The sequence below is a fragment of the Microcaecilia unicolor genome, chromosome 3 (genome assembly GCF_901765095.1).
Source record: "Microcaecilia unicolor chromosome 3, aMicUni1.1, whole genome shotgun sequence".
Classification (NCBI taxonomy): domain Eukaryota; kingdom Metazoa; phylum Chordata; class Amphibia; order Gymnophiona; family Siphonopidae; genus Microcaecilia; species Microcaecilia unicolor.
In genome coordinates this window covers 413270372-413291115 of record NC_044033.1, presented here as the reverse complement: position 1 = coordinate 413291115, position 20744 = coordinate 413270372, and the positions used below count along the sequence as shown (strand labels likewise).

The 20744-nt window shown below is 40.1% G+C and overlaps 1 protein-coding gene across 1 annotated transcript in view; it reads left to right on the top strand.

Moving 5' to 3' along the window:
• The window catches only part of KLHL29 (kelch like family member 29), a 915027-nt gene that overhangs the window by 880290 nt on the left and 13993 nt on the right, over positions 1-20744 (top strand). Inside the window, exon 14 of the mRNA XM_030195140.1 lies at positions 4030-4174. Within this exon, the coding sequence (XP_030051000.1) occupies positions 4030-4174 (145 nt within the window). The remainder of the gene's footprint in view (positions 1-4029; positions 4175-20744) is intronic.

The window sequence follows — 20744 nt, the reverse complement described above, 5'->3', positions numbered from 1 at the left end:
GGGTACTGGTTGAAATTTGTTCATCTTGTGGGGGGGGGGGGGGGGGGGGGTGTTTGACCTGAAGTTGAGGAACACTGCTAGCACGCATAGTTTTCCATCTCCTTTCAGTACTTGCACCTTTTCCCCTATCCCCATACCTCTACTTTAGCTCTGACCTGTTCACATCTGCTACACTTAGGGACCTTTTGTTTTCAGTTTTTAGTTTAGTTTATTTTCCTTTGACAATTTATCAGTGTTTAACAATAAAATCATGAGAAAATCAGTCTAGTGGTTGCACCGGCCACCAGTGGTGCTAAATCCATAGTTGCTCATACCCCTCTCCCTTGCCCTCGTTCTCTCTCCCACCCCCTCCCTTGCTCAGTCCACTCTCACCCTTCTTTTCTTGAATTCTGTTGCTGATGAATAGTTCTAAACTTTCTGATAAGAAATATATATTTCTTAAATTTATTCTGGTGTCTAATCCATTTGAGCCTCACATAACATCTTGCATTAGAATTTCCTTCTTGTGCTTTATTTATATCTCTAGCACATGCTTTCTTTTGGATGTGCTTATTCAGGTCTTTAATTTGCATTTCACAGACCATTTAGGTAGCCCTTATGTAGGCTGTCTTTAAAAAAAGCACAAGATAAGGTCTCACCAATGACATTCAGAGGCATCATTACCTCTGTCTCCTGATTCTACTTCTCTGTATGCTCCCGCAGGTCTAAATTCAGGCACAGAGATTTGCAATTTTGTGTATTTCATAAAATGGAAATTACGTAGGAAAATCTGACCAACTTTGGCACAAGGATCATCAACATATGTATGCAGAGCCCTGGGGCTAATTTTGTAAATGCCAATTTCTGCACATAAAACAGTATTTTAGGTGCTGAAATCCTTTGTAAAATTACTACCTTAAGGTCCTTTGCCATAAAGTGACATAATGAAAAAAATGAACAAGAATAAAAAGAAGGCATACAAAAAGAAAATGAGGACTGTGGAAAAACTCAGTCTTGAAATAAATATTAACTTTGTTTAATGGAAAAAAAACTGATTCATCTGCCCTTTTTTTTTCCCTACCTCAAGGGCAGCTATAAGAAGCTTTCTTCACCATTCTTGAAATAACAAGCTCTCACTAAGCATTCGCTGATAATATAAACTGTTTTTATTTCTCTCATCTCTTCACTATTAGAAATAAAGAGCAATCTGATACTCTTTCTCTCTCAAATGAATTTGTATTTTACTTTTCAATAAGAATTAATGGGGAAAAGCTGGCAGCAATAGAAAGAAAATAGAGCACTCAACAGATAGTATATTAAATATCAGTAAATAGAAATGAAATGGTGTGATATCCTTGGTATCCATAAAACAACCAAAATATTAGTGATTCTCAAGGAAGAGTGAAAATACATTCCTTTCTTTACAAAAACAGGTTCTTTCTTGCTCTCTTCACCCCGTGTGTGTATATGCACATATAGGAACATACTTTATTGGCCTTTGAAACATGATTTCCTGATTATTATATTAGGTTCGTTTTTTTTTTTCTCTGCCATCATCATGAGCAGAAGAGCATAATGATTTGTAACTGTAAGGATTGCAACCTAGATTTGAGGAGCTGTTGTGAGTGAGTATTCAGTGTAAGATACAATAGATGTAAAAAAAAAAAAAAGTTCCAGTGTCATGTAATTGTTGCTCACCATGCAAATCTGCCTTGGGAATGTTACTCTGTCACTGTTGTAAGCAGAGGTATGAAGGACAGATGTAGAAAGTGGTAAGCTAAAAGGAGCTGAGTCTTTGCTCATCTCCATAGTTCATTGCTGTCATCTGAAAACAAAGGAAACCTTCCTGGCATGAATCATCTTGAGTTTTCTTCTGTCTCTTTAACTCCCTCCTTATTTATAAATTTCATGTGATAATTATTTGTATGCTTTCCTACCTCTATCCCATCCTCTCTTCCTCGGAGGTTAGCCTATTTTGATCTTAGTAAGCATGGTCCTACTACAGTAATTTGCCTGAGATCTCGGGAAGGGTGAACTACATAGAAATTAATGTGCTAGTATCTCACTAGATCAATAATGTTAGTGCAGATCTGTCTAAGAGAACCATCTAGCAATTATCTGCATTTCTTGGCTCCGCTAAACAGCTTTTAAATAGTTTATTGGTTTCTGAAGAGTAATGGATAAAACAATTATGACTTGGGAATTTGCAGTATATCATCATAAGCAAACATTTTATTGCCATGTAATTATAATGAGAGAGGAGTCTGTCTTCGAACAGCAGTGAAATGAATTTTTGCACTTCAAAGGAGAGCAGATGACCAGCATGGAGTGGGAATTTAAAACCCTAACCATCTTACTGTACAGACTAGCTAGACTGTTTTGGTCTTTGTCATCTTCTACTATGTTACAACATTGTAGGGGTTATGTGTTAGTTTTCTCAAAAATATGAGGCAGGTCACCCCCCATGTGGAAAAGAGTCTGGCCCAGATAAGGCTGAATTTGTGTTAAAAGGGAAGTTCTGAGTTTACTGTTCATTATCTAAAATGGATGACAGTGGCTGCAGTAAACTCCCAAAATTTTTAGCAGTAAAGTGCCCATCGTTCCATCCCTGCTCCAGTACCAGAGCCAGGCAGTTGGCTGTTAGGGAGATTGAAAGTGGCTCTAGTGATTTTTTTTGTTAATTAGGCTTGGCCTGTAGAGATTTAGAGTGATAATAGTGCTGTTTGTCTCAGCTTTTGGCCTTTCAGTTCTTTTCTTCAGCCTCTTAGGTGAACCGTTTCATTTTTGCACATTTTCTGCTTGCATGGATACCTGCTAGCATAAAAACATAAGAAACTGTCATTTAATCCATCATGGTCTAAGGTTTGTTCCTAAATTGATGGAGGACTGACAAGATAACCTATTGCAAACATTATCTTCATTTTACTCATCAGCCCTCCCTTCTCAGCTTCCAATACTTCCCCTGTCTACTGCACACACTAAGGTCATATTCAGATCATCTTACCTGGAGGAGTTAGGCACCACTATGGTGACCAGAGATGCATCAAATTATGGAACTGGTCCAAAGCAAACATTGTTTGCAGCAGGGGCGTAGCTAGGTGGGGCCACGGGATCATGGGCCCCCCACAGACTTAAGTCCTGGCCCCCCTGGTTTTGCTGGCGGGGGTCCCCAACCCCCCACCAGCCAAAGCCACCTTCAGCGCCAGTCTCCGATGCGTTCGCTGATCTGTGCTGCTGTCTTCTTAAGTCCTGACGTCCTGTATGTTCCTTTACGTGAAACTGCTCAGAGGAGTGGAGGAGTGGCCTAGTGGTTAGAGCACCGGTCTTGCAATCCAGAGGTGGCCAGTTCAAATCCCGCTGCTGCTCCTTGTGAACTTGGGCAAGTCACTTAACCCTCCATTGCCTCAGGTACAAACTTAGATTGTGAGCCCTCCTGAGACAGAGAAATATCCACCATATCTGAAAGTAACTCACCTTGAGCTACTACTGAAAAAAGTGTGAGCAAAATCTAAATAAATAAATAATCGGTAGTGTCACTTTTTAAAAGAAGCCTTTAAATTGACACTGAAAATGTGTCTGTTCTAAAAGGCCTATAGTGAGCAGTAGGACTTGGGATGGCTTGGAGCAGATTGACCAGTTCTATATCCCCTATTCTGTATTTTCTCTTTCTCTTTATGAAATTGTGTTCTTTTCTTTTTAATTTTGATGTGTAAACCACTTTGTGTCCAGGAAAGGCAGTATATTAAGTTAAATAAATCATAAACATTTTCCATGTTCCTTCTGATTCTTCCTTCTTGCAACTTTGTATCATGATCTCTTGTACTTAGATTCTTGTTCTTAATTATTGAAAACTTCCAAGAGTTTCTCATATTGCAAGAGTAGAACAGAGTAGGATAGGTTTGGGGTGTTTATTTGCTGTCATTTTTTCTGTATCTATGAATAATATAGAGCAGGCATAATTTTCCTTTTATCTACTTTTTACCTAATATTTAGGATGAGAACTGATATGGCTGATGCCTGTGTGTATTCTTTTTTTTATCCTATTAACAGATAACAGATATGCTCCTGCAGTTACCCTCAATGGTTTTATCTTTATTCTTGGAGGAGCATATGCAAGAGCAACTACAATCTATGATCCTGAGAAAGGCAATATCAAAGCAGGCCCCAACATGAATCATTCCAGACAATTCTGCAGGTGAGAGAAATTTAAGATTTTTTTTTTTTTAATTTTCTGAAAAGAATGAGAGGAAAGAGAAAAGAAACATTTACACTGCCGTATTAACACACTTGGGACCCTGTTTACTAAGGCACATTAGCATTTTTAACGCACCTACAATTAGCGTGCACATTAACCACGTAGGCGCCTATAGAGATATTGTAAGTGCCTACATGATTAACGCGTGTTAAAGACGCTAACGCACTTATAACGCGGCTTAGTAAACAGAGCCCTTGGATTGGAATGAGGTTTTGTGTTTAAAAAATAAAGAAAGCTTGCCAGTCAGCTACATTTGGTATAGATTTATGAGGAGAGTTCTCATTTGTTCTTGCAACATGTATGTTGTTTTTCTGAGATATGATCACAAGATTAAATCACTAGAGGTGCACTGCCAGTGACAGGGTAGCCATGTAAGTGAGCAAGCAGGGATAAGAAAAATATACTCTTCCAGTGCTTAAGCTGGTGAAGTAACTCCTTCAGAGCAGTAATACAGACTCAGTGAAACCAATGCTGTTACAATGCATAATAAAATACATCTATAGATTCATTGTTATGCACAAAATAGGTATATTTGTACCAGTTTCTATAATTATATGGGTTAGGATTGGGAGCATGCCAAGAGCAAGAATGGACAATATGGAGCATATTGCTCATCTGGGTATATTTTTAATGCTTTAGAATTTGGATGATGTGTGGTTATACATAACAGGCAGTCACCATTTTCAGTGCCAACTATGTAATTGCTTTGGGTCAAACTTCTGTTCAAATAAACTGAGTGCCCTCAGTCTTGACCAAAAAGTGATTAACTGGGTTAGAAACTGGTTACATGGAAGAAGACAGAGGGTGGTGGTAAATGGAGGTCATTCTAAGGAAAAGGGTGTTGGCTCTTTTTAACATCTTTGTGAGTAATATTGTGGAAGGGCTGTCAGTTAAGATTTGCATCTTTGTGGATGATAAAACTCTGTAATAGAATAGATACCCCTGATGATATGGATAGGATGAGGAAGGATCTAGTGAAGCTTGATGAATAATCCAGGAATTGTCAACTAAGATTTAATGCTAGGAAATGTAGGTCATGCACTTCGGCTACAGAAACTCAAGGGAGAAGTACCATTTAGGGGAAGAAGTACTTCTGTGCTCGAAAGAAAAGATAGACTTGGGGATGATAGTTTCTGTTGATCTTAAGGTGGCAGAACATGTAGAGAAGGCTGCAACCAAAGTCAGAAGGATGCTTGGGTGCATAGGAAGATAAATGGCCAGCAGGAAAAAGGAGGTAATAATGCTTCTGTATAAGTCTCTGGTGAGGCCACATTTAGAGTACAATGTACAATCTGTATGCCACACCTTCAAAAAGATATGAACAGGATGACTTCTAAAATGGTCTGTGGACTTCATCATAAAGCATATAAAGACAGACTCGTAGACCTCGATATGTATACTTTGAAAGCAAGAGGAGATATGATTGAGAGATTTAAATATCTCCATGGCATAAATGCACAGGAGGCAGGTCTCTTTTAACCGAAAGGAAACTCTGGAATGAGAGAGCATAAGATGGTTAAGAGGATAGAGTCAGAAGTAAGCAAAGGAAATACTTGTTTGTGGAATGACCTCCTGGTGGAAATGAGGACTGTATATGAATTCAAGAAAGCATGAGACAGGCATGTGAGATCTCTTAGGGGGGGAGGAAGAGAGAGTGGATGATACGGATGGGCAGACTGCATATGTGTATGTCATATGGCCTTTATCTGCTGTCATTTTCTATGTTTCTATGTAACATGAAGAGAAAGTTAGTGTTGGGAAAATTAATAGAAAGTGCAGGTTAATGACAGGGATGACGTTTTCTTTTAGGAAGGGCAAATGGTGTGTAATGAGAGAGGAACAGTGATCATTTTCACCAGCCTGTGAGCCACATTAAGCCCTCCCTTCACCTCGGTCCTTAACTTATCTCAGCTGATTCCACTTAGCATACTCACAGCCAGATGCACAAAGCTTATCGTGCTATTACTGCTTGCTTTAGACTGGTTCTAGCCAGTCTAAAGCAAGCAATCAGTTAGCTAATAATGCACAAAGGGGTTTTCCGTGGCTTTAATGAGTACCGTTAGCAGCCACCGATGCAAATGTATTCTGATGTGTATTCCATGGGATGCACAACTCCACAGCAGGTTAATTTAATGAGAAAATTTTATGGCTGCTCTGGAGCTGTGGAAAAGGAGGGTAGCACAAGCAGACAGCTGCAAAAGGCTTGCCTGCTTATGCTTCCTACTTCTTAACTCCTGGCGCCCCCCCAACCAAGCCCCATTGTGAGCTCCCCTCCCTAAAAAAATTTTTAAATTTCCCTGGTGGTCCAATGGACCTTGACACCCCCTATTCCTGCCCTCCTGCCTCCACCTTCTAAAGGTACCTGGAAGGGTGTGGGTGGGGAGGGAAAATAAAAAATGATTTGGGGAGGGGGAGAGTCGGGGTCCACTGGATAGGCATGCATTCTAAAAAACATAGATATGGTGTTCATGTCAGTATGATACAATTAAATATCTTAATTGGCAGTTGAGGGGGCAGGTACAGTTGAGACATATAGATGGACAAGCTGATTAGAACAAATTCATTGGGATAAAAAGATTGGCCGCTAAATAGAAGGTAAATTATATGAACAGTTGAATAAGGTTTGAGGAGCTGTTCCAGATGTGGCAAGCTTAGTCTGCTTGTGGTTGAGTGGATTGTCAATCACCATATGTAGTAAAGGTGTGGGAGAAGGGCCGGGCTTCCAGAAGTAGAGGTAATAATCAAAGTTGGCATAGCCCCTCTGGGAGAGAGTTCAGGTGTGGGAGACATCCTGAGAAGGAGCAATGGAGGATATCACATCGTGTGATTTCTTTTGATGAAGGTACAGATAATAATGCTCTTTGAAAGAATCTTGAAGGCCTAAAAGCTTGTAGGGTTGTTTTTTTTTTTTTTCAAGTACTCCAGTCTATTTTGTCTGAGGACCTTAAAAATTAAAACGAGAGTTTAAAATTTGGCTCTGTAAGGCAGATTTTGCAGGAAGGGTGTGATGTGGGCATGCCGCTTACAGCATTCTATCAGGTATGCTGCAGAATTCTGAATAAGTATGATCTGGTGCAAACTCATTTTTATTTGACCAATGTACACGGCATTACAGTAGTCCAGGCATGACATTATCACTTTATGATCAGACTTACCTTTTTGATGTATGGAGAGAGATTTCGTAGTTTCCACAGGTGGTGATATACAGTTTTTAAAGGTTCTTTGAATTTGCAGGATCAAAGTAAGTAATGAGTCTATCAGTATCCAAACACTCCTCATTTGTGATCTTTGGAGGAGTTTATACTTCTCTAATGGTATTTTGAAGTCATATACTTGTCCATTTGTGTTAGAAACCCACCGAATCTCTGTTTTACATGGATTCAGACAGTTTATTATTTTTTGCCCATTTCTGAGTTGCTGTTAGACATATCAAGCAGTGGGTAGATCTGGTTCAGTGGGTATGAGTAGCTGTACATCATCAGCATAGATCATGCATGCCTTTATCAACCGAAGCAGTTCAACTAAAGGCTTGAAGTAGATATTAAAAATATAGGTGACAATATGAATCGCTATGGTACCCTATACATCAATGCCCAAAGTGATGTGCTGTTGCTGAACAGATTGACACATAGGATTTGAAAAAATAATGTCCCAGCCTCAAAAACTTAAGTTTCTTAGATGGGTCCACTTATTTCATATTAAGACAACAGTAATAAACGAGCAACCCTTCCTGTTTGTTTGTTTTTTAGTTTTATTTTATTTATAATATTTTACCATATATACCAAGTATCCACTTGCACAGAAAAGTGATTTTTCCAATCAAAAAATAAAGAAACGTTTTCAATAACAAAAGGAAATTCACTCAAGTCCCCATTATTGGATCCAAGACTTACAATGGGAGGATATAAAAGGAAATGTTTACAAAAGAAAAATAGCAACTAAAGCATTACAGACTCGATAACAATTATTATTAAGAGCAAACTATGAATGTTGTTACTCTCCCACCACATATTAATAGACTTATCTAATGATGCACTTACAAGGGTAGCACAAAAAAAAAAGTTGCACCAACTTGGAGAACTCCTGGTTTTATTAGCAAAAATTGCCTACGATGACGTTGGGTATCTCTAGCAACATCAGGAAAAACTTGTATTTTATAACCCCAAAACAGTTTTTCTTTATTTTTAAAGTACATCCTCATAAACCAAAATTTATCAGGGGCTAAAGCAACTGTAGCCAATAAGGTAGACACCGTGGCTTCCTTTGAGTCTGAAGATTCCAACACTGCAGAAATATCCAAAGCTGTCTGAGATTGCCCCTCTACCCTTGTATAATACACTTGAGGAAATGGAGGAAGTTTATCTTCAGAAATACCCAAACTCTCCATCAAATATCGTTTCAACATATCCCTAGGAAAAACTGTGTTTAAGCGAGGAAAATTCAAAACATGAAGATTTACTCCTGGCAAAATTGTCCAAAGCTTGAGAGGGCATGAGCCTGAGGAAAAAGAGTCTTATCCAAGTCTGATATTAGTAATCATAATGAATCCAGGTTCACTTTGTCAGGCTTCTTCTGCAAAAATTCAGGAATTTGCACCACTGATATCTGATGCAGGCCATTGGTTCCAGAACCCTCCCTTCAGCTTTACTGAGACTTGCCATCGTAATGCTCACTTTTGGAAGGGCAACCAATGTCTCCTCCACAGCTCCGGCTTGTCAAGCCCCACTCAAACCAGCGTCGCTTGCATTATCCAGCAGAGACGCCACTGACTCCAGAAGCGGAGAGCTAGATCCTCATGGCTGCAAGGTAGGAGCTCTTCATTCGGGACTCAAGGTTGTTTCAAGCCCAGGAGATTGCATTTGTATCCCTGAAGCCAACATCTCAAGCAGACTGCCCTGTGACCCTTCTATCAGCCTAGAGCCTCTCAACAGTCGGTCCATAGAACCCACCACAGGTGTTACTGGCCACTGGGGAGCTTGAGCAGCAGCTTTATCTCGCTGCTTAGGCATATATAAAAACAAAAAAATGCTGAAGAAATTGAGAAGCTCAAAAGCACTTCAGGTGCGTTCCGCCATCTTGGATCCTCCTTCCTTCCTTTTTGTAACACTGCCTTAACACTTTACTAATTGAACCATGCAAATACTATGCCTCCAATACCTGTTTCTGCCAGCCATGTAAGCATATTGTGGTCCACAGAATTTGAAGGCTACTAAGCACTCTAATAACATAACATAACCTGCCTTGCTATCATCCATTGCTATATCCCTGTCACAGTTTCTGTGAAGATTGTCAAGCAGGGATACAAAAACTGTTTCTTCTAAACCCAGGTCTGAAGCAGACTGACATGAGTCTTACCAGTTTTTCATCTAGTTGTTGAGTTGAATGCAGATAGTCTGTTGTATAAGTTCTGCCAGGAAAGGGATGTTAAAATCTTGTTGGTAGTTTTCAATCTTGTCCTGGTCAAGAGAGTTATTTTTCAGTAGGAGGCGTAACACAGCCCTGTTTAGTGTCATCAGCCCCTGCTCTCACAAAGAGTGAAGTCAATTTTAGTGACCCCTTCAATGGGTTCTTTGTTGTACCATCTTTGCTAGGCAAGGGCCAAGAGACTAGGATGTTGGTCATAGGCCTTTCAAGATATTTTTGAGAGTCTCTTCTATTATATGATTTGATGACTCCCAAGATATCTGGGGGGGGGGGGGGGGGGGAGAGAGAGAGAGGGATGCTCTCTTCATTAGCTGGTGAGATGCTTAATGGAACTACCAATAGGTCCTGGCAAAATTATTACTGTTTAGCTGTGACATGTCGAACTCTCTCAAAAAAAAAAAAAAAAAAGGCCTGAAGGACTCTCCCAGAGAACTCTGTAAAACTACTACTACTACTTGACATTTCTAAAGCGCTACTAGGGTTGCTTTTACAGAGTTCTCTGGGAGAGCTGTGTTAGCACTATCAGATGACATTGTCCATTTATATTGGGTTGTTTTATATTCCTTGTCCTCAAAGAGTATTTATTATGCTATTTTGTTTTCAGTTTTATTAATGATTTTCTCCCACTTTATATAATTGAAGGTAGTGAGGAGTTAGAGAAAATTCAATTAAAGTGTAAGTGGGTTGGACGTCAGTGAGATGCGGTGGTAGTGAGCTCCTCAATTTGGTGTTTGTCTTCTGTGCTTATTTCCTCTTACCGTATGCCTAATTGTAAGGGCAAGATTTAGGGTACTCTTCCTCCTTCACAATCTGCTGGATCATTATGATAGAACACTATTTCAGCTTTTGCGGCCTCTTCTACTAGGGGTGTTGCTGCTGTTAGGATGAGGAAAAGTCCCAACTTAGCCAGTGATACCTTACTGAGCGTACAAGGTCCACAGCCGCCTCCTTGTTCCAGGCGGAATAGTGTACAACTATTGTGTAATGAGGCAGATGTGGAAGTGCAGGTCAGACTACACAATCGATGCCTGAGCAGGTGGAATAGCATTGTCATCTCAGGTGACATCAATTTAGAGTATATAGAGAGGCACAAATAACACACAGAGAGTTAGGACCTGGAGATCTCTGATTGGTGGGAGAAGCCAGCATGACATCTCAGGACTTTTCTCCCTCAGCTATGACTCCCCTAAAAGCTCCGGTGAAACCCAAGGTGGTAATGATATAAGCATTATGGATGGACACACTGTACTAGGTGTGTGTTTTGGGGTTTTTTGGGGTTTTTTTTCTATTTTGCTATCCTCAATGGACAAACTGCAAGATATTGATGGTAAAATGAACTAACAAACCTCTAGGATAGATGGGCTGCAGACATCTTTGGAAGAGTTAAGGAATTTTCAAGGTGCTTTGGCTAAGGATAAAAATGTACTACTAAGAAAAATTGAGAATTTTGAAAACTTTAATTGGAACTTAAATTTAAGAATTCTTAATTTTCCTCAATCCAATTCATCATTTGCAAAAGACCAGAGACTTCTGCCCAGAAGGTTAGAATGGCTGTTGTAGTTGGAGATTTGATCATTAGGCATGCAGATAGCTGGGTGGCTTGTGGATGTGAGGATTGCTTAGTCACTTGCCTGCCAGCTGCAAAGGAGACAGACCTCAACATGTCACCTAGATAAGATTTTAGACCATACTCTGGTGGAGCCTGCTGCCTTGGAGCTTGTTGGGTACTAATGACATAGGAAAATGTGGAAGAGAGGTTCTGAAAGCCAAATTTAGGTTCTTAGCTGAAATCTTAGACCCTCCAGGATAACATTTTCAGAAGTGCTCCCTATTCCACGCACAGGACCCAAAGATGGGCAGAGCTGTGGAGTCTCAATACATGGATGGAGGCGGTGGTGCAAGGATGGGGAGGGTATTAGATTTCTAAGGAACCAGGCAACATTCTGGGGAAGGGGGAGCTTATTCCAAAAAGATGGGCTCCACCTGAATCAGGCTGCTGACATCAACATTTAAAAAAGATATAGAGCAGCTTTTAAATTAGAAATTGGGGAAAGGCCAACAGGCACTCAAAAGTATACGGTTCAGAACAAGATAGCAAGGTTGCAGTAGAGACCATAGTAGACCAGTGGGGCTTATTTTCAAAGCACTTAAACTTACAAAGTTCCATAGGTTCCTATGTAGCTTTGTAAGTCTAAATAATTTGAAAAAAAATCTCCAGGTGTCTTTAAATAAAGAGCAGACGGGTTTTAAAGATGGCAAATTATCACTGTCAACTGCTGAGCAAGTTGTAAATAGAAACAACAAACATTGTTTGAAATGTCTGTATGCAAATACCAGAAGCCTAAGAAATAAGATGGAAAAGTTAGAATATATTGCACTAAATGAAAAGATAGATATAATAGACATTTCTGAGACCTAGTAGAAATAAGTTAAACAATAGGACACTGTCATACCAGGGTACAAATTATATTGCAATGATAGGGTGGAATGAATTGGTGGAGGGGGTAGCATTATACATTAAAGAGGGCCTTGAATCGAATAGACTAAAAATTCTACAGGACACAAAACACATCTTAGAATCCCTATGGATAGAAATTCTATGTGCCAAGGGGAAAAGTTAGTGATAGGAGTATATTATCTCCACTAACGTTCACCTGGCCAAAATGAACAGACAGATGCAGAAAAGTGTTCAAAAATTAGGGAGGTTAACAAACAGGGGAACACAATAATAATGGGTGATTTCAATTACCTCACTTACAGAAAAATTCTACTTAATATAACCCAGTATTGGAAGTGTAAAGTCACTAGTATGCATGAAACGTGGAGAAAAAAAGACTTCAGAAACCATGGAGATTACTCATTATGCAGGAAAAACCTTTCAAGTTTAGAGAACTCCTCTTCTTCAATCACTAGTCTTCACAAAAAAAACTCCACTCTTCTCATTCATGCAATACATGCACATACACCTTCCACAATACTATATGGTAGAGGCCTGTGTAAACGCCATACATCCGGTGAACTAAATATTACTTAGCTTGGATAATCATGATGCCACTGGTCCGAACTGTCTTCCACAGCATACGGTAATCGCAAAGCCCAACAGGAGAACCCTGTTTCGCCACTATCGGGCTGTTTCAAGGGCTAATCACAGACACTGTATACAAGCCAAAAAAACATATGAACATTCTGGTTTCTCATTGTCTTTTGAAACAACATGATTTTTTGCAATCTGCAATGTTTGGTTTTGGAACAGACTCGGGTGACAGAGCGAAGAGGAGATGTGAGAAGAGTGTTAAGACAGAGAGAACAAAGATGGATATAAGTGCTACAAACCGTAATTCCTAAAGGTTTGAATATTTCAATTGAGTGGAAAGCGTTTTTGTGAAATGATCATTTATCAATAAAGTTTTGCTGTCAATTACATCATTAAGATACACATCATGGAGGAAGGTAGTTTTGTTCAAGGAAATGACGTATATATATGGAAGGGAAGTCCACTTTGATCTAAAGACGCCGAGAAGAGGCAGTTAGCGTAGTGAAGTGGAGAAGCTTTGGATGTAGTTTGCTGTGGCAGTGTTTAGCCTTTGAAACAGCCCGATAGTGGGGAAAGGGGCTTTGCGATTACATTATTCTGTGGAAGACAGTTCAGACCAGTGGCATCATGATTATCCAAGCTAAGTAATATTTACTCAACGTGTAATGAAACTCTGGAATTCGTTGCCAGAAATGTGGTAAAAGCAATTAGTTTAGCGGGTTTACAAAACGTTTGGATAATTTTCTAAAAGAAAAGGCCATAAGCCATTATTAAGGTGGACTTGTGAAAATCTATTGCTTGTTCCTAGGATAAGCAACATAAAAACTGTTTTGCAGTGGCGTTCCTAGGGGGAGGGGGTGCGGTCCGCCCCGGGTGCACGCTGCTGCTGGGGGGGGGGTGCGCCATGCGCGCCTGTCCTCCATTGTTCCATGCTTCTTCTCTGCCCCGGAACAGGTTACTTCCTGTTCCGGGGCAGAGAAGAAGCATGGAACAACGGAGGACAGGCACGCGCGGCACCCCCCCAGCGGCGTGCACCCGGCAATCCGCCCCGGGTGCCAGCCCCCCCAGGAATGCCACTGCTGTTTTGGGATCTTGCCAGGTTCTTGTGACTTGGATTGGCCACTTGATGGACCTTCGGTCAGTCTCAGTATGGCAACTCATATGTTCTTATGAGCTGTTTATTAAGTTCCTAACAATGGTCCTTGGTCATCCCAAAACTGTATGCTCCTCCCTCCCCTTTTGTTTTTTATGCTTAAAGTCTACTGTCTGATCCAAATGGGTAAACCTGAAGGGAGCTGTGCTCCATTAGATATATCAGAAATATTGGAGTCTTTTGAAGAGATTCTGTACTCGTCAAGATAAAGAATCACTATTGAGATTTCATTATTGTGCTACAGATTCCAACTTTCTAGGAGGTAAGGTTCAGATTTCCCCAGATATATCTAAGTGGACGCAGTTTAGAAGGAAGAAATTTCATGTATTAAGACAGTCCACAGTTTCTCTGAGGGCAACATTCCAATTGTGATTTTTTTCTTTATAAATGTGTTATTACCTTAAAATATGTTTGATTATGTGTTTTATAAGCTATCACAAATTAAGATTTTTTTCTTGAAGGGAAAGGTACTTCCTAATAGTCACTTTAAGCTGGTTTGTTATTTCTGGAGATTAATTTGGCAATAAGAGCGACCAAAATGATAAAGGGGATGGAACTCCTCTGATATGAGGAAAGGCTTAAAAGAGGTTAGGGCTCTTCAGCTTGGAAAGGAGACAGATATGATTGAGGTCTACAAAATCCTGAGTGGTGTAGGAGTAAATTGATTTTTTACTCATTCCAAAAGTACAAAGACTAGGGAACACTCAAGGAAGTTACATGGAAATACTTTTAACAAATAAGAGGAAATATTTTTTAACTCAACGAATAGTTAAGCTCTGGAACTCTTTGCCGGAGGATGTAGTGACCACAGTTAGCATATCCGGGTTTAAAAATGTTTGGACAAGTTCCTGGAGGAAAAGTCCATAGTCTGCAATTGAGACAGGCATGGGGAAGCAACTGCTTGCCCTGAGATTGGTAGCATGGAATGTTGCCCTGATTTGGGTTTCTGCCAGCTACTTGTGACCAGGCTTGGCCACTGTTAGAAACAGGATACTGGGCTAGATGGACCATTGGTCTGACCCAGTATGGCTATTCTTATGTTATGATTTTGTTTCTATTCCATCTTTATATGGTTTTTTACTCCTGATTTCCCCCAGCTTTGTGGACTGTATGTTTAGATTTCTTCCTAGTTTATTGGGTTTACTTATATTTCTTTGTAAAGATTTCTACATTTCTTTACAAAGTTTATTTGATGTGTATATTTCTAATTACAGTTTTTTATAGGGTTAAAATTTTAAACTTAAATCTACATGTATCTCACATAGGATTTTTCATAACTGACTTGTGGCTCTGCTGCTTATGAATTACAGAAAGTTCACGCCTTACTCCTGGCTAAAAGAATGTGATATTTATTTAATCAGCAGTGTTTTAATCGGTCCAGGGTACACACACATTACAAGTTCTAGCCAGAGTTCTTATACTATTTTTCTCTTTTGATGACATGTTTTCAGCATTTTGCAGTACTTACATTTTAAATCACGATAGCATATAATCTTTTCACCTGTTGAGTTGTAATGGCAACAGAAAGGTTGCGCATTCTAATTATTTCATTACTTTTTAACATTGTAACCTTGCCAAGATTAGCAGTAGAGCATAAATATTATCTCATCATACTAAGACCCCAGATCAGATTCTTGCTCATATTCTTTTTCTTGCATCTAATGAATTTTTCTTTTGCTTATGGGTTCATGTATACACAAGAATAGCAAAGACCAGCCTATATTACTGGACTTGGGGGGGGGGGGGGGGGAAGGAAACGAGGAATGGTTCTCTGTAAAAATTAAGGGCCCTGTTTACTAAGAAGCATTAGCATTTTTAGCATGCGCCTAAAATTAACATGTGCTAAATGCTAGAGACACCCATATATTCCCTATATGTGTCTTTAGTGTTTAACGCGTGTAACAATACTTCTTTCTTTCTTTCTCCCTTCCTCCCCCTCCCTTTAATTTGTACTTTTCTGAGGAATCAGTTTCTTGATTTTATTTTCTGATTGCATATTTTGAATTTATTCAGTTGTATTACTTGAAGATACAAATAAAAAGATTGAGAGCATTCTAGATAAAACATTCCAGGTGAAACAGCAGCATGGAATCCTTGTGGATAGAAATTCCATGTGTGAAGGAAAGGAATATACTCTTAGGGCTGTACTACTGACCACCAGGACAGAATGAACAGATGAAGGAATGTTTACAGAAATTAGGAAAGCTGGCAAATTGGGCAACATTATAATGGTGATTTCAATTACCAAGAAAAAATGCACAAGGGAAGAATAGAACAAACCAAAATTCCAATAAAAATCCACTCTCTTCCAGTGTGGTATTGGAACACCTACTCGCAACAAAAGAAATTGTGGAGAAAAAAGACCTCGGTTACAAGGAGCCATTCCATTCCAGCACATAGCTATTTCAAAGGTAGACTCTCAGATAATCCTAGGTCAGAAAAAAAAACAACCACAGAACATCAAGTAGGCAATCTACAACCACATTGGGCTAATGTCCATCAAATTTCTGCATAAGTGAAGTCTGACAAAAAGACATCCAGTGAACAGAAAACAGCAGGAATCTTCAAACTTTCAAAATAGCAGAAGAAATTTCAGTGTTCATCTAATAATCCACTGGTCTGTACAAACGAAATCCCAACAGGAGTACCTTGTTTCTCTCAACAGACGTCTTCGGGGGAAACGAGCCAATTTCCAGCTCAGCTTGACTGCATGCTCCAAAATACAGTGGTGGAAATAAGTATTTGATCCCTTGCTGATTTTGTAAGTTTGCCCACTGACAAAGACATGAGCAGCCCATAATTGAAGGGTAGGTTATTGGTAACAGTGAGAGATAGCACATCACAAATTAAATCCGGAAAATCACATTGTGGAAAGTATATGAATTTATTTGCATTCTGCAGAGGGAAATAAGTATTTGATCCCCCACCAACCAGTAAGAGATCTGGCCCCTACAGACCAGGTAGATGCTCCAAATCAACTCGTTACCTGCATGACAGACAGCTGTCGGCAATGGTCACCTGTATGAAAGACACCTGTCCACAGACTCAGTGAATCAGTCAGACTCTAACCTCTACAAAATGGCCAAGAGCAAGGAGCTGTCTAAGGATGTCAGGGACAAGATCATACACCTGCACAAGGCTGGAATGGGCTACAAAACCATCAGTAAGACGCTGGGCGAGAAGGAGACAACTGTTGGTGCCATAGTAAGAAAATGGAAGAAGTACAAAATGACTGTCAATCGACAAAGATCTGGGGCTCCACGCAAAATCTCACCTCGTGGGGTATCCTTGATCATGAGGAAGGTTAGAAATCAGCCTACAACTACAAGGGGGAACTTGTCAATGATCTCAAGGCAGCTGGGACCACTGTCACCACGAAAACCATTGGTAACACATTACGACATAACGGATTGCAATCCTGCAGTGCCCGCAAGGTCCCCCTGCTCCGGAAGGCACATGTGACGGCCCGTCTGAAGTTTGCCAGTGAACACCTGGATGATGCCGAGAGTGATTGGGAGAAGGTGCTGTGGTCAGATGAGACAAAAATTGAGCTCTTTGGCATGAACTCAACTCGCCGTGTTTGGAGGAAGAGAAATGCTGCCTATGACCCAAAGAACACCGTCCCCACTGTCAAGCATGGAGGTGGAAATGTTATGTTTTGGGGGTGTTTCTCTGCTAAGGGCACAGGACTACTTCACCGCATCAATGGGAGAATGGATGGGGCCATGTACCGTACAATTCTGAGTGACAACCTCCTTCCCTCCGCCAGGGCCTTAAAAATGGGTCGTGGCTGGGTCTTCCAGCACGACAATGACCCAAAACATACAGCCAAGGCAACAAAGGAGTGGCTCAGGAAGAAGCACATTAGGGTCATGGAGTGGCCTAGCCAGTCACCAGAGCTTAATCCCATTGAAAACTTATGGAGGGAGCTGAAGCTGCGAGTTGCCAAGCGACAGCCCAGAACTCTTAATGATTTAGAGATGATCTGCAAAGAGGAGTGGACCAAAATTCCTCCTGACATGTGTGCAAACCTCATCATCAACTACAGAAGACGTCTGACCGCTGTGCTTGCCAACAAGGGTTTTGCCACCAAGTATTAGGTCTTGTTTGCCAGAGGGATTAAATACTTATTTCCCTCTGCAGAATGCAAATAAATTCATATACTTTCCACAATGTGATTTTCCGGATTTAATTTGTGATGTGCTATCTCTCACTGTTACCAATAACCTACCCTTCAATTATGGGCTGCTCATGTCTTTGTCAGTGGGCAAACTTACAAAATCAGCAAGGGATCAAATACTTATTTCCACCACTGTAGCTGTGGAGAAGAAAAGTGCCACTATTAAAAGAAGCCAATTGATAACATCACCACATCACTCACCACACAGCCAATCACAGAAATGCTTTCTATTCAAGAGCGGAGTTTAAATTCCACTGAGGTAGTCTGTAAGTGAAAAATACGTCTCTACTCTTTTTACCACAATTGATGGCAAATATTGCCATGACGATCATTCACAGTCAACTGTTTGAGCACCACACAGCAGAAAGAAGAAAAAACATGATTCAAATCCACACTGTGTGGCACCAAAGGTTCCATCATCTTTCGTGCCAGTGACAGCGTCTGTGTTCAATTGGCCGTATTTTCAAAGATCTTGAAGTCTGCCCAATGTAATATAAATTGCAGGGACAAATGAACAAATAGATGAGATTCATAGAATCACATGTTGTGAGAATACAGGGAGAAAATCTTTCCCAACTTGCTGTCACTAAATTGAGATACTTCCAACAGCAGATCACTCACAGAGCCATGTCCATGTTTGCCATTTGTCCACAGTCATTGTTTGATTCAGCACAGCCTTCCACTGAATCCTGTGATTGCTCTGTGGTTCTGGAGTCTTCTACATGGATTCCTCCAGAAGTGTTGGACCCATTATTGTTGACCTTGAAGAAATTGATATTAAATAATTTGGAACATTTTCAGATGGATCTTCCTTGGAAGAGATTTAATCTGTTTAAAGCAAAACAGCAGACATTACAACAGCTTCATTGTGATAAGTCCCTCATCATATGGAGAATCAGATAAGAGAGGAGGTGTGCTTCAAAATCTTTCTGACTAAGCTTGAAGTCTTTTGACAATTATCTGATAATAGTATTTATCTCCCTTTGTATGCTGATTCTTCAGATTCTATTTTTCAGACATTGAGGTGATTTGGGGGGATTTAAGGCAGGGTTTTTTGACTAAGGCTAAATTTCAAGTTTTTCGTTTTTCTTAGTTTGAAATTCCTGTGTTTTACATCCTACCTAAAATCCATAAAAGTTTGGATCATCCTCCGGGATGTTCCATTGTTTCAGCCCGGGATTCTTTGCTGGAACATGTTTGTAAATAGTTTGATTATCTTTTACAACCATGTGTGCTACAGATCAAGCCCTATATTAAAGACAGCACTCATTTTCTGCCACATTTGGAAGCTCTTTCTGTACCAGATTCTCTGATTCTAGTGACACTGGATCTCTCTCCACTGTCTACGAACATTCCACGGGAGGTTGCATTACAAGTTGTTCATGATGCTTTACCTCGTCCACACATGGTACCCACTAGTTTTTTAGTGGCTTTGACTGAATTGGCCATGTCCCATAATTATTTTTTGTTTGATGGGTGTTTTTATTTACAGAAAAAAGGTGTGGCTATGGAGTCATCATTTGCCTCTTATATTGCTAAACTGTTTATGGCATGGTTTGAGGATCATGGGTTCACTGCTGGTGGCAATTTATTGATACCTTTTTTTTTTTTTTTTTTGGAGGGGTACAGAAATGGATTTGGCTGTTTTAGTGTCTGAATTGAATAATTATCATCCCACGATCTCTTTTGAAACTCATTGGCATCATGAGAAGATTACGTTTCTGGACGTGGAGGTTATTTGGGATCAAGGACAGTTTAATACCACAGTTTACGTGAAGCCGACAGACACGGAACATTCTCCTCTATTTTATCAGCATGCATCCTATCCATTCATGTGCTTGCATTTCGTCTTCTCAATTTTTATGTTATCATAGCCTGTGTTCTTCATCACAAGGCTATAATAAGATCAAGGCTATGGAATTACAGAGTAAATTTGGTGGGAGAGGTTATCCAATGACTACCATGAGAAAAGCTGCTAAAAGAGCTCTTTTTAACTGTAGAGATCTGTTATTGTAGGAGAGAATAGAGGGTTTGGATAAGAACATTCGTACCTTCATATTAAAATATAATATTCATACTCCGGATTTAGTGTATTTGGTGAAATGTCATTCGGCGTATTGTCTGCAAATCCTTATTTATGAGATTTAAACTTCCTTATGAATGCAATTCTAACTTAAATGATCAACTGTGATCAGCTGAAGTATTGAAACATGAGAGACTGGGGAGGGAAGGGAGAGAATCTCACAGCGAAAGTGGACATTGCCCTGTATCAGGGGCGTAGCCAGACAACAGATTTTGGGTGGCCTAGGAAAGAAGTGGGTGGGCACCAAGTGTTCTCCCCCCACCACCACCAAAAAAAATATCTCAGCTAGCAGGAAAACACTTCTTTCCACCTTGGTAGTCTGCAGCAGGCATGCGCTGAAAACTGAGCATGCGCAGGTGCCGGTATCATGGAGAGTAATGTTTTCGTTACCATCAGCGTCAACTGGTGGAGTTTGGGATACCCACCAGCTACCACTAAACATATGCTACTGTTGGGTGGGCCTCAGCCCTAAGTGGGTGGGCCCACCTGTGGCTACGCCACTGCCCTATATGTGATCTGATGTTTTAAGTATCTCAATTTAGCGACACTCATATATTGAATAAACATAGAAAATCAGATTTCAGAATGCCGGGATTTACACATATAAATTGCGAATATGTGCATATTACAAGGGGG